The 15,077-nt window shown below is 33.6% G+C and overlaps 1 protein-coding gene across 1 annotated transcript; it reads left to right on the top strand.

Annotated features, from left to right (window-relative positions):
- The first annotated feature begins 1,183 nt into the window (after positions 1-1,183).
- LOC123705227 (phosphatidylserine lipase ABHD16A) lies at positions 1,184-13,116 on the top strand. Its single transcript, XM_045653923.1, has 9 exons — positions 1,184-1,364; positions 3,829-3,882; positions 3,958-4,265; positions 4,345-4,505; positions 4,576-4,826; positions 4,904-5,068; positions 7,793-7,977; positions 8,048-8,240; positions 11,456-13,116. The coding sequence occupies exons 1-9, from the start codon at positions 1,284-1,286 to the stop codon at positions 11,552-11,554; spliced, it is 1,497 nt and encodes a 498-aa protein (XP_045509879.1). The 5' UTR covers positions 1,184-1,283; the 3' UTR covers positions 11,555-13,116.
- The last annotated feature ends 1,961 nt before the right edge of the window (positions 13,117-15,077 follow it).

Genomic DNA, 15,077 nt, shown 5'->3' on the forward strand with positions numbered 1-15,077 from the left:
TATCGTTTTGACAGTCACACTGTAGAGACTGCAAATGTGTGTGTTAACGCTTTATGGTTGGCACATTTGTGACTAGCGTAAAAAAAAATTCGCGTTTTTCTGATGATAGACATCCGTAAACAGCACAATATCTAACTATTTTCTACGAAAAACGATAATCACAAATCCAAAATAATAAAATTACTGCCAATTTGATTAATGTTGCCAATCTTCGTTGCGTACCTATCGTCCTTGCAGAAAAATACGGACCATTTTTAGGCAGATCGTGCGGGGTTTGGTAAGTGTTTAATTATGGCGGGGCGGGAGGCGGAGAGTGTCCGTTCTGTAGCGTTTAGCTACTACATATTATGTATTCTGTGACGTAATTGACATCTACCCATCCCTATTGGTCACACACACATCTATAAAGTATCTATAGCTGATCTGCCTACGAGTACGATGCGCACAAGAAGCTAATACACTGGAGATTGCACTATGAATATTAACTTGTCACAAGAAAATATGACCTTGAATGACGCCTGTATGTTTTTTTATCCCTTTCACACCTAACTTGGCAAGTTAAGTTAATGTTCATAGTGCAATTTCCATGATATAAGCAAATAAGCTTCTTGGATGCGCACTAAGCAATTTGTGCAATACACGCGCTCTATACTATTGTAATATAAAGATTATAATTATACTATGTTGCAACAAAATCAAGAACAAAATTAAAACCAGCCAAATAATAGCTTTGCTATTCGTTGACAACTAACAGCTCAAATAAGTGATCTGTGGTAATTTACATCTTGAATCTTGATAAGTTGATTTGCATCGAAGAGAAGTTAAAAAATAATCTCAAAATGTCTCAAATCTCAATAATTCTCAGTACCTATCTGTGAATTGTGATTCTCAGTTCCACTCACAGGTTCCACCACGGTTCCACTCATACTTGCTCTGTGGTTCCACCTCCCTAGAGTATATTTGTTCTGTGGGTTCCACTCAGTTCACACTTCACAGTTGTGATGTGGTTGTGATCTCAGTTGCATAGCCGAAAATATATAATAAATGAATAATTTGGGAATTTAAAAAAATTAACTTGTTTTAATCGTGGCTTTATAAATTTGTTAGTGGCTGATGATAACACATTAAATTATTAAGCGGAAAATCAATATTAATACAATTTACATTCCGTACTCTACTTATTTTTATTATAAATTGGTGCTGTGCAATTTTTTTCAATTACATTTCATAATTTCGTAGTTATAAATATTCTTGGCGTATTTTTTTACTAACAAATTTTAAATATGGCTAAAATGTTGAAACTAATATGGCAGTGTTTGTACTCGCCACGGCTGTTCAAAATTTATGGAGATGGAGAAAAAGATGTAAGTTAGCAGTACAATTTATTCATATTTTCTAGAAATAAGAAATTTGTGTTGCTTGAACTATTTTTTGTTTTGATGTGAAAAGTTTAATTTTTGGTCATTGTTTTTAATATCTCAAAATACCTACTCTGGATAAAATTTAGAATATGGACAGTCGAGTTGGATATCGGCGATTTTATAGCGATAAGATAAGACTATGAGAAGTAATTTTACGAAGTTTCAAGTTGCGCAGCCGCGTATTTTTTTTTATAATAAAATAAACAAATTTGTTTAATTTGTACTACTTTTCGTAATTTTGACGTTGACAGATGCATGTCACTATAGCAAATGATTCACTCATACAGCTTTTTAATGATATTTTTATCACAATAATACTTTTTAAAATACATAATTTTAGTTATTATTTTAGTATTATTGTACATAAAAGAAGTCAAAATATGTTAAATTGGTAATTAATATTTAAAATTTATTAAAATAAGTATGTTTTAACTTTTATTATATTTCCTCTAAAATATAAACATATTGAATAATAATAACAATGCACGAAGTTAAATAAAGTATTTTAGTAAAGATAAAGAAATTACACAAAACACTAGTTTACATAAAAATTAAAATATAGCCACATCAGCAATGTAGCTGCTCGGCTATTAATTAATAATTCAGTTCAGTTATGTTTAGTTATAATTCAATTTATACAAAAGTAAATAATTCTAATAATAATAATACAATTATGGGTAAAATGTAACCCATATAAATCCATTACACAAAAGATGAGCAGTCACATAACCAAATCTGTCAACCCCGACTCCACGTGGTCCGTCCGCTCTTACCCCTAGAGTGTATTAAAAAATCCGGAAGCGTGGAGGGAGAGCAGCCCTCGCCTACGCAGTTTCGGCTGTTTGGTCGCCTTCGGCGACCAGCCTCAGCCGCTTCGGCTCGTACGGTGCCTGCACTTAGCTACGCAAGGGTGATAGGGCTGCACATCCCGCAGCGCTGGAGCAGAAGCAGAAGCAATATAGTGCAACAATTTGGTTATGGAGGGAGTTTGGGAATCGAGAGAAAGGAAAGGTTTATCCTCTCCTCCATTATTTTTCACTTTCGGCCCAATTAAAACCTCTAACTTTGACCTTGAATATCTCAGGAACTACTGGTCTGCGCGGGAGGGGAGTGGTACCGAGGAGTTCCCCCCGACACCCCTTCCCCTCCCCCACCCCTCCCCATCCCCGCATCGACGGTCCATATTCTAAATTTTTACCCCTACTCTTTTATTATCGACAATAATTCGCAACAAAAAGGTATTGAAATTTTTATTACTCTTGATTTTTTAATCATTTTTATTTTATTTGTATTAACTAACTTATTTATAGAATGAATCTTGTTTTGATTATGTGCACATAAGCTGGAGATATACCTACATGCCTGTAGCTTGCACTAGTGCAACCACCAATAAACCACCTGATGAATGCCTGTAACTGAAAGCTAGCTAGTTGCAAATAGCTAGCCCAAATTTGATTTTCTTGCATGCATGTTGATGGAAGGGATGTGGGAGGCTGCTTACTTAGAACTTGTGACATCTATGGGCAATGGGCATGCCAGTAGCCAATTCAATGTAGTCATAGACATGTTTTATTCACTTTAATTGATCCATGTTTGGTGCTCTCATGACTTCCATGAACCATCCTGTATATCCAATCCTCCTCAATCCTGGAATTCAATGGCACAACTTGCATGCCAGTATTACTTGCAAATGTATCCTCACTCCGCAGTGTGCTAGTTACTTGTACATGCCAGTAACTTTCATGCCAGCAACATTCTGATTTACAGGCATATGTATCCATGCCTTATGGACATGACACATGTTGAACATCAACTCGTTATTTAGGGCAATTTTAAAAGGCTGTAATATGAATGTAACTCTACACAAGTCTTTGTTAAAAACAACATGCTCCCATATTTTTAGTTTAAAGTAAGAATGAACAAATATAATTATAGAATCTAATATACATATTATAAATCAAGAACAAGACATGCACTGGTGAATTTTAAAATCTTTATCTTGTCATCAAACTTCAATCATCTGCCTTATTGCACATTCACATTATTTCTCTATAAAGCCCGTCATTGTGCCTTACAGGTGCATATAAAGCAAAATCATCTAATTCAATGTATATTTTATTTTTCAAATTTGGTCTTGAATATTACACATTATCATCTAACAGAAAATTGGTAATTTTGCTTTATACCCCCTCTTAACAAAAAATGTAAAAAGGAAATTACCCAAACCAATGCAGCCAAACTACCAAATTTATTACCAATAGCCAATATATAGCAATAGCAATAATAATTATTTATTATAATAAGCATATTTTGGCAATTCATATTTCTTTATCTAAATAACAGTGAAAATAAGAAAAACCCAAACATTGATATACCTACCTTATTAATTAAAATAAATCTTTTACAGAAGTTGTACCAACCAAAACAACTAGAAAAAATTGGGGACAAAATAATTTCCACGGTAAGTATCATTAATATAGTTTGATGTATTAACTTTCATGTTATAATTATAGTTATTAACTTTCACCTTTTACAGGCACAAAGCATATTCACCGTTGCTGGTTACACATCACCATTTATGTGTACATACATATACAGAAGAGGTTTCTTTTCTTGGGATGAAACAGTTTTCTTAAGTAAATTCTTTTCTGGAATTGGATGTCTTATCGCGATTTCGTTGTTTATGAGAGCTGTTGGCCGTGCATTTAATTCTCAATATAGAGACTTTCTATACGCGATCACTAGCCCAAAGACAGATGATAAATCATACATGACTTCAATTCGCAAATATGATTTTGAATTCTCTGCCTGGCCTGTTTCATTCGCAATGCCGGCAAAAGCAAGGTATTTTGTGAATAGTTTATTATGTTTTCAATATTCATTGAAATAACTATATGAATTTTTATTGACCGTGTATTTTCAGCTCCTCATGGTTTGAAAACATTCCTTTCAATAAGTGCTCAAATATAAATTTGCCAATTTACCAAAGAATACCATTGCAAGTAATTGCATTTATAGCAGTTCATACTTTTGCTTTGCGTCTGATTTATCCCGGAACTCTAGGGCTCATCCAAAATTTACTTTGTAAGTATACACCTTGTATTCATTGAAACTCATTTGAATCATGCATTTCATTATTCTATTAACTTGACAGGGATGCCTTTGATGGAAGGACGGACTCAACTAGTTGAAACATACAATGGGAAGCGCGCGAAAATTATAACGTCAGATGCTAATTGTATTGACACTATCTTTGTTGAAAATCGCCATCATACAAATGGAAAAATTCTGGTGATATGTTGTGAAGGAAACTCTGGATTTTACGAGATAGGAATAATTACTACCCCATTTAAAGCTGGCTATTCCGCTTTAGGTTGGAATCACCCTGGATTTGCTGGGAGCACTGTAAGTAATACGTAACATGTTAATTTGAATATTGAAGAATTCGTGTTACTAAGTTCTTATCCCATATTATCCTGCAGGGTATGCCGTTTCCAAAACAGGAACAAAATTCGATTGACGCCGTTGTGCAGTACGCGATAAACGAACTCAAGTTTCCCATCGAAAATATTGTTATCTATGGGTGGAGTATCGGTGGATATACAGCGTCTTGGGCAGCACTAAACTATCCAGAAATTAATTCACTGGTAAGGAAAACATTTGTAACTATTTTCTTTTGTACCTATAGGTTTTAAAGGTATTTAACACTACACGTTCTACACTTCTAGTATGTATTGCACTAATTATTGTTATCTCACATTATAGTCCATTGAAAAGTTACATTTGGGGTTGCGTTTTTTAGAGAACGCAATTTCAGCTTTTCAACCGCTATTTTCAAGAGGGCTGCCGTGGGACAAGGGTGGTGAACCCACAAACTTGTGATAGATTCACACTGACTCCCCTACATATAAAAAATAAAAAAATAAATTTGCGTCCTCTAAAAACGCAAGGTTAGGGCGTTTGTGCACTACAAAGAATTTTACTGTCCGGCCGCGGCATTCCGATTTTTTACGGTCCGGTATGGCACGCCATTATTCTAAATACTACTAAGAAATACTAGCTTGTGCACTATGCAGACTATCGCAAAAAACTCAACTGGCTTCCCATCCGCTTCCGTCGTAACTCCTACATCCTTCATCTTCTTTTCTCCGTCCTGTTTGATCCTAAAGCTCTTCACTATCTCAAAGATAAATTTGATTACTTTACCTCTCCTTTCCCTCGTCCTTCCAAAACTTTACTTTTGCGTGTCCCTGTCACGAACACCAAATTTTATAGTCATTCCTTTGCTGTTCGTGCTGCCAAACTCTGGAATGAACTTCCACTAGAAGTTCGTCAAGCGCAATCCTTAAAGAGTTTTAAACACCTTCTTAAGTCACACTATCTTTCTCTTGCTTAGCTTCCTCCTCTTATTTCCTTACTGTTATCTTATTTTCTTCTTTGTTATATACCTACTACTATATATTATTTGTTCTATATATGATATACTTATTAAATATCATCATCAATACATATAATAAAATTCTAGAAAAGTCGTGTCTGTACAATCAAAATATGTAAAAAAAAATGAGTAGATATTATTATTAAATCGATCCCAAACCCAAAACTGTAGTTAAAAAATTTTTTGTCTGTTTGTCGGTTTCTCTGTATGTTTGAACTTTGAACACGCTAATCTCAGAAACGGCTTATCCGATTTAAATGTGGTTTTCACTAAAATAGTGTTTATTTCATGTCAATCGTTCATAAATAAAAACGTTATGACCATTTAAGTATTCACGGCGAACATTTGCTAAGGCATTATATTATAGACTGTACGATAAAAGTGATAAAACGTAAGTTATCTGTTGCAATTATAAGGATTCCTATAAATGTCCAAGTGATCATATCGAAAGTTCCCAAGGGTGGGGGTGGGGTGTCAAATTAGAATTATGCTTACTTCTAGGTAAATTTTATACATAAAATGTCCTTTAAATTATATCGTATTATATTTTTAAAACCTGACGCAAAAATGACCGCTATGTGTCTGTGTGTGTGTGTCTGTTTGTGCCACGGTAGCTCGCTAACATGTTATCCGAATTAGATGCGGTTTTTTTGTTAGGCAGCATATTTTCCGACGCTGGTTCTTAGATAAAGTGTATCAAAATCGGTTCATCTATTTATTATACCTTGGTATATAGGGGTAAAAGTGGGAATGAAAAAAACGAAAATTGTCAAATATACCTAAGTGATATATTAAATGAAAGTGAACGACCTATCAGTAACAATTTGTAAAATTTTATCAAAATCGGTTCATCCATTTATTTGATATAGGTATAAAAGTCGTAATAAAAAAATGAATTTTGTCAAATATACTCAAGTGACATATCAAATGAAAGGGCATGACGTGTAAAGTATAATTAGACATATTTAATCAAAATCGGTTCATCCATTTATATTGTATATTGGTATATGGTCTAAGATCCGAATATAAGTCGATCTGCAACGGCGTGATAATAGAATGAGACCAATTTTATAATAAATTTAGTGTATTAAAAAATGTATTAAAAATGGGTTGACTGGGAAAATTCTGGGAATCCTTTTTCCTAAAGCCTTATTTTTTGCTCACCCACCTCCTTTTAACGTCTCTCCTTACATATTACATACGGTGGCCTGGAAGAGATCGCTACCTAGCGATAAGGCCACCGTTTGTACTTTGTACACATTATTTTCTTATTTTCTGTACTTTATGTGTCTCTATTTCTTTTGTGTGTGCAATAAATAATTAAATAAATATACGTAATTTTACTGTCCGACATTTCACTTTTTCCTATTTCGGACGGTTTTTTGTGTCTACGAGTCGCTGTATATTATTGTTTTCGTATGCCCACTTGCTTGAATTTTATTGCATATGCCAATTGAAAGTAAGCTCTTGTTTTACTTTCTTTTAGCTTGCAATGTGATTTGAAAGGTCGGTATTGTTATTTTTATTTTTTTGACCTATAATTATTATTTAAGTAAGTGTTGGTCAGTTAAAGTTCAAGTGGGAATAGCTTTAGCTCCTCGTCACCGATTAAAATAAATAAGTGAAACAGGCATTTTAAATCTCTTACGGAACTTTACTTTTATTGCATATTCATATAACAATAATTTATGATAGCATTATAACGCCAAACTTCCTTGAACTGTACCGCACTGATCTGAGTAAAGACGGATAGGTGGTGCACAAGCCAATTCTTCGATGTTTTTCATGCCACAGCGGACCGTAAAAAATCGTAATGCCGGACAGTAAAATTCCTTGTAGTGCACAAGCGCCCTAAGGCCTAAAAAAATGTAACATTTCAATGGACTACATATTAGTATATTTTTGCAATTAACTAGAAAATTCTGTAACTTAGATTCTGGATGCAACTTTTGATGATTTACTACCACTTGCTCAAAACCAAATGCCGAAATCTTGGGCTTCGCTCGTTAAAGAAGTGGTACGGTCTTATGTGGACTTAAATGTCGGGGAGTTTTTGACTCAATACAAGGGACCCGTGCAAATTATTCGAAGAACTGAAGACGAAGTGATTTGCTTGAGGTATATTTATAAATATGAATATTTATGTATTTTATGGTTTATGATTAATATAATGAATTGTTTGACTTAGACAAGGTCAGCTCGGCACCAACTGTGGGAACAATCTTCTGATTAAACTGCTAATATCTCGTTATCCGCCATGGTTCAGTGAGGATAACTCTTTGAGAGAGGCGATAGATCGATACGTTGTAATGACGGAGGCACAGCGGGCCACTATTGACCAACAAGAGTTATCGGAGACCAACCGACGTGCCCTGCAATTGGTAATGGATTTGTTTCTTGTTCTAAATTTTAGATAGACTAGGTTTGTAAAAGTATGGTACCGCGCATTTATGCGGGGATCTAGTTAAGGGCAGCTATTTATAAATTAATAAAACAATGTTTTTATTGATATATATCATATAATAAGAAAGAGTTTATGTCAAATGGGCTACATTGTTACTACACACGACACAGTGATTTATCACTTAATATAATTTGTCACTCATGACATGCATCATGCACCTGTAAATTTATTAAAATGTTTACACACCTACACACCTCAACAAAGTCTAGGGATATTTTGTATTGTACGAATTGTCATACTGTAAATTGAAGAATTATAGATCAGTATAAGATCTCTAATAAAAATTAAATACTTTTAATGCTTTTTTTTATTTTAATTAAAAATGTTAATTTTACCAAGGTGGAAATTTGGATCATAAGGATCTTCATTTTTTGTTATAAAACTATAAATTTTTACTAAAATTGGCAAGTATTAAAAAACCTAATTTTAAATAATAAGTGTTGGCACCATTCATACAATCACCATTCATATTACTAAAAAAGTTACTTGTTCTTACTTAAAATTGAATAGGTAACTACCAACATCTTATTACAGAACTAGCATCCGCCCGCGACGGACGCGCGGATGTCCATCATCGTTGGATGGTTTATTTCTCCATTTTAAGTAACTCTGACAATGACATCTTATAAAAAAAAGAATCCGCTGCGGGTAACGCAACGTGTGTTCGCGGTTCTACAGAACAACGTCTATGGATAAAACTGAAAAATTAAGATTTATTTTTTTCCACCTATTTTTTCAGGATAAAAAGTGTCCTATTTTACGCCCAGGACATTAAAGAAATAATTATACCAAGTTTCATCGAAATCGAATCGTTAGTTTTCACGTGATGACAGCATATACAGACAGACAGACAGACAAAAAAAATTTAATCACATATTTGGGTTTGGTATCGATCCAGTAACACCGCCTGCTATTTTTTCAATATTTTCAATGTACAGAATTGACCCTTCTACAGATTTATTATATGTATAGATAATAGCCGCGTCCAGACCGGCTGAGCGCGGCTCCCGAGCGAATCTTCTCGCTTGTTTTTATTTAAATGATCTGGATCTTTCGAATCCCATAATATTTTGAAGCTTCCGTAAAGTTGTATTAAGCGAATACTGTCTTCTTTATCCATTTTTTATTCTGGCTCGCGAGCGTCGTTAAGTCCGTCCACACCGGGCGAGCAGCTCGGACTGAGCCGCCTTTGAGCATCGCCAAAAACCGACAACGCATGGCTCGGCCGAGCGCCGCTCGGCCGAGCCAACGTGCGCCCGAGGAAGCCCGAGCGCCGTCCACACCGGCCGAACTATTGGCTCGCGAGCGGGACTCGCGAGCCGCGCTCGGTCGGTCTGGACGCGGCTAATGACCTGTTTTCTTTGGAAGTGTTCGTAAAGTTGTTGATCCGTAGTTAAATTCGGTGGATAAGGATTTAATGCAGTGCCAGGGATGTGGCTGGTCGGCATACGGATAAATATCGAATAATAATGTAGAAACAGGTTTCGTTTCACCAAATGAAGGCCAGAAGACGAGCCAACATCACAACAGCGCAACTTTTGCAAAGGCTATAAGAGAAGCATCAGCACTTCGTAAGTGACGAAATAGTGCACAGGTGATCGTAGGAAATTAATCTTTATGCCTGAAGACCGCTACATGTTTTAGCATAGCAAAACACGGGCGACGGCTTTTAGACACGAGAACGTTTAGCAGGTATGTTGCAAGTGGACGCCTTTGCTGTTAATCACCAATGATCGGGTTAGATTTTCATCCGGATTTGAGAAGAACACGAGTCCGAAGAACGATTGGGATAGTTAGCCATCTGTTGCATCCTCAGGAGGTCCATCCATACACAGAACATTCATAGCATCATGGGAAAATCATAATGAGGGTAGGAGTCAACTTTGACGCACGAATCCGGCGCGTTTGTACCCAAGGTAATATAACTTCACGAAAATAATACGAGGAGGTAATAAAGAGTGTTATTGTCCCACACAGACTGCAAATGCGCCAGAAATTTCTACTCATGAGGGATGATGACCCTTCGCATACATACGCGTGCCGTATGCGAAAAGGTGCGGCCGCTCTTACTGACTACGATATTCAAATTTTAGATGGTATTTCTATCAAATATGCTTAGGATATGTCACAATTAAGAGATCTGAGAGATTTTCAGCAAAATTTAACTACGGATTAACAACTTTACGAATACTTCCAAGGAACACTGATCGTCATACCGCAGTAAGACATTGGGAACAACCGATATTCTTGGTAAATTAATGTAAATTCTGAAAAATGCATTTTTATTCAAATGCAAATTTTAGTCAAAATTGAAAGTTTTCTAACAAGAAAATATGTTAATGCGTACTTTCCACTCCTCAAGAAAACGTTTTATTTAAACGGGTTTATGAAGTTAGAAAATTGCTGATCCAATTGCTGATCCACGAATTCCAAAAAGATTATGTTGAAAATTAAATAGCAATTTTTCTAAAATTATATTTTTTTCTTTTGTAGGCTAAGTACTGCACGGACCGCCCAAAGTGGGCGTGGGGTGTTCAAAAATAATTAATGATTTTGATTGAATGCGACTCTAGTTGATTGAATGCGAATCTGTAAAATGGGTGCGTTGTAGATATACAGGGTGTAATCGTTAAGTGTGCAAAGGCAATTATTCCGTTACTATTGCAGATATCAAAAAACTTTAAACTGATATTGAAAATACTATTATACCTAATGAGTAAAATGACAATAATAACTTTTTAAAAATAAAATCAGAAATGTCCAAAAATATTAGTTACATGAAACGCTCCCATTCGACTAATTGGCGATACGGTTAATAGGCGTTCTACTCATCTACTGTAATTAGAAAGAGACGAGTTGGGGCAAGAACGGTCTCGATATTAAAAAAAAATACAATAGTACGATTATACATACTTAAATCCTTTAAGAACTACACCACTTTCAAATAATACATACAATATCTTAAAAAATCAAATACATAAATGGCTTTTGTTAATTTTGTGTAAATGTGTAGACGTGCCAACTGCCAGCTCAAGTTAATCAGCCTACAAGTAATTTCTTACTAATATGAATTATTTTTGTATGTTTATTGTTTATATCCTAACTATAGTTGAACTATACTCTTGTTTACAGATTGTCAAGTACATGCGCGATTTTCAATCGACACATTGCGCTCCCCTCCCGGAGGCCCAGTTCGCTGATATTATGAAAACTATACATTTAAAAAACTAGCTCATAATTCACATTTCTAAAAGTCACAGTATTTCTGTCAGCTTTTACAACATCGGAAAGTTGAAGAGAGACAATAATAATCTTGATGGAAATCAGTGAAGTGTTTAGTGTGACAAAAATGTGACTAGAAATGTTGAATGTGTGATATGGACTTCTCATAATATCAATCTAAACGCTCGTCTTGAATGACAATTATACCTACATAATTATTAATTAAAAGGGTTATATGGAATAGGTGCAAGGTGTGTGACTCGGTACATACGAAATTACGTACCTATAGTGAATATTTGTATGTAAGTAGGTAATTTCACATTAGTATATAATGTAATACATATTATTTAATAACTATGTACCAAGCTTATTAATGAAGCACCAATTAATGCGAATTCTATTTTCCTACTGTGTAGATATTAAAATTTATTATCGTATTATGCAAAGCGAGTAGTAAATATGTTAAGAGGGGGTATAAAGCAAAATTACCGATCTTCTATTAGATAATACGTGTAATATTCAATACCAAATCTAAAAAATAAAATAGTATATAGCAAACTAGATTATATTTTCGAGGATTCTTTACCAAAAATCTCGCAAATATTTTAATATAATTGTATAGGAAAAAAAAATCATAATAGGTATTACCATGTCAATGAGAAAACGTAAAAGTGTGAAAATTACTTCGTAATTTTTTTTTTATTAAGTCAATTATAATATTTTATGGGTTTGATCAAACAGAATCATTGAAAATATCATCTAAATATATAAATAATATCTTGATATATTATATATTTTTAGATAATAATAAATAAAAAATAGTTTATTTTCTCACATCAGATATGTAAAATAAGTTGACACATTTTCAGTACATATAAATAAGATTGAGGCTGGTGCCAAAACTAGGTAATAAAAATTACCTGTATCATCAGGCCCCCCTCCCACTCCTCACTTCGTTGGATCACATTTTGAATATATAATATTTTGTTGAGAGAAAAGAAAACACTAGAAATAAGAAAAACTACAAAGAATATAGTATTATTATACCACAGTTGTAACCACCAGGCCAGAGAGCAAGGGTTTTGTATATTTTAAGAATTATATTATACGGATCGTCAAATATGTCGACATAAGTGTAGACATTTTGCGGTCTCAGTCTCAAAATATATAATTATCAATAAGATTTGGTCTTGAATATTACACGTTTCATCTAATTTAAGATTGGTAATTTTGCTTTATTCACACCCTTAAGTAATATTTTAAAATATATTTAAATTATAAATATATTCAACTGCCTTTATATGTACATTTTGCTCATCATATTTGACACAAGTATATTTTTATCAGGTAATTTTTGACGGTAGATCAATGTTTCATTCAATATATATACGTAAAATGTTTAGTCATATATACTGTGTAAACTATTTACCTAATTTCCCAAAGTAACTGTATATAGGTGTAATAGCCTTTTATTAGCATTTAATATTAATTAATATTATGATATCATAATCCCTGTTGGTTGATATTGGTGAGATATCTGAACTATGGAAATAAACATTTATACATACAAAGTTTTTTTTGTTTTGGTTCAGCGATGGATTTGAAATATCCACATCTTATCCATATGATAATGTTAAATATAAATATTTAAGGGAACTATATTTTCTACTAGCATCCGCCCGCGACTCCGTCCGCGCGGATGTAGGTCTTCGCGTGGATGGTTTATTTCTCCATTTTGAGTAACTCTAACAATTATATCTTATAAATATCTATTGGACCCAAATACGGCTAGGCCTATAATAATAACGTGTGTACGCAACGTGTGTTCGCAGTTCTACAGAACAACGTCTATGGATAAAACTGAAAAATTAAGATTAATTTTTTTCTACGTATTTTTCCAGGATAAAAAGTATCCTATTTTACGCCCAGGATAATAAGGTATAATTATACCAAGTTTCATCGAAATCGAACCGTTAGTTTTCACGTGATGCCTTCACATACAGACAGACAGACAGACAGATAAAAATTTTTTTAATCACATATTTGGGTTTGGTATCGATCCAGTAACACTCCCTGGTATTTATTTTTTCTATATTTTCAATGTACAGAAATGACCCTTCTACAGATTTATTATATGTATAGATCACCAAAATTTATATTTGTCATCAAGTTGTATCACCTAATAAATAGATCTATCACCACGAAATATTTTCGTTCTCAAATAAACAAAAATTGTTCCCAGGTATGAATTATCAAATTAATGTTAATATGTGTATAAAATAAGATATCGATAACCAATAAAATTATATTGCATTACATGAATATAAACTTCGTTCTTTTAATAACAGTTTTGTTACTTAAATAATAGCTCTGTGCTCAGAATAGTAGATCTGTCATCAAATAAATCGATTATCGATCCCTGACTGCGACTCCTTTTTATGTGCAAACATATTATTGGATTAGCCATACGCTTAAAGCTGGCCAACCCCCCACCAGAAGCAAAAAATGTGCTTATCGGCCAGAAAAGAAAAAGGGGGCGCCCTTAGAAATCCAAACCAGCGCTGATTATTCAGTGATTATTGTTTTTTAACAATAAATATTGATTATTTTAACTTTAATTAAGTGTTTTATCTACAAATTATTATGCTAGCCATAAGCCAGCTATTAAACCAGAGCTGATTATTCAGTGGTTATTATTTTTAAGAATAAATATTGATTATTTTAACTTTAATTGTTTTCTAGTAACATAAAATGATTTATTGGTGATCTCTTTAAATTAGTTTGCTTAAATACTTATTAGGACACACCTATTATAATACATACAAAAACATTTATTTGGTACTAGACCTTATATCTCAGGATTTTAGGTGATTTATTGTGGAACTGATTTTGCATTGTTCATTGTTTGGTGACTACATTTTGGTGACGGATCTACTATTTTGAGGACAAACCCTATTATTTAAGAAACACAAAACTAATTAAATTGGTGATAGCTTAAATGATACCCAATATTTAATACTATAGATTACCATAGTCATTCAATACATGTACAGAAATTGCTAGTAATGGTGGATCTAGTGTGGGGGAGGGGGATAAGCGTAACTGCCCCGTGACTAGAAAATTCTAACCCAAACGTAATTTAAAGTATGAAATAATGATAGGATTTTCAAAGAACTTAAATATGGACTTCACGATTTTTTTCTTTCAAGAAATGTGTAGATATATAAGTTCATGGAAAAAGCCACTCAAAACTCAAAAGCCGTCTGACATACATAATATGGGGCCTTACTTATCATTAATTATTTAACACAGTTACCTCGATACTAATCAATTAATAACAAAGCATAGTTGAATATTCATTAACTTTCTATTGTCTAATTAAATTTATTTCGTTATTTGAATATGTCCTGAATTACATGTTGACTGAAAGTAGTGCTAGAAGTAATGTCACTATACATTTATCTTGTGTATACCTGTGTGTATACCGTACATACCTAATTCCTTGTCATAATATTTTTTGCTTTTATCACAG

Source organism: Colias croceus, chromosome Z, assembly GCF_905220415.1.
Source record: "Colias croceus chromosome Z, ilColCroc2.1".
Lineage (NCBI taxonomy): Eukaryota > Metazoa > Arthropoda > Insecta > Lepidoptera > Pieridae > Colias > Colias croceus.

Coding starts and splice junctions, on each gene's coding strand:
- LOC123705227 (XM_045653923.1), top strand. CDS start 1,284: ATGGCTAAAATGTTGAAACTAATATGGCAGTGTTTGTACTCGCCACGG. Junction 4,827..4,903: donor CTGGATTTGCTGGGAGCACT/GTAAGTAATACG, acceptor ATTATCCTGCAG/GGTATGCCGTTTCCAAAACA. Junction 5,069..7,792: donor ATCCAGAAATTAATTCACTG/GTAAGGAAAACA, acceptor TCTGTAACTTAG/ATTCTGGATGCAACTTTTGA.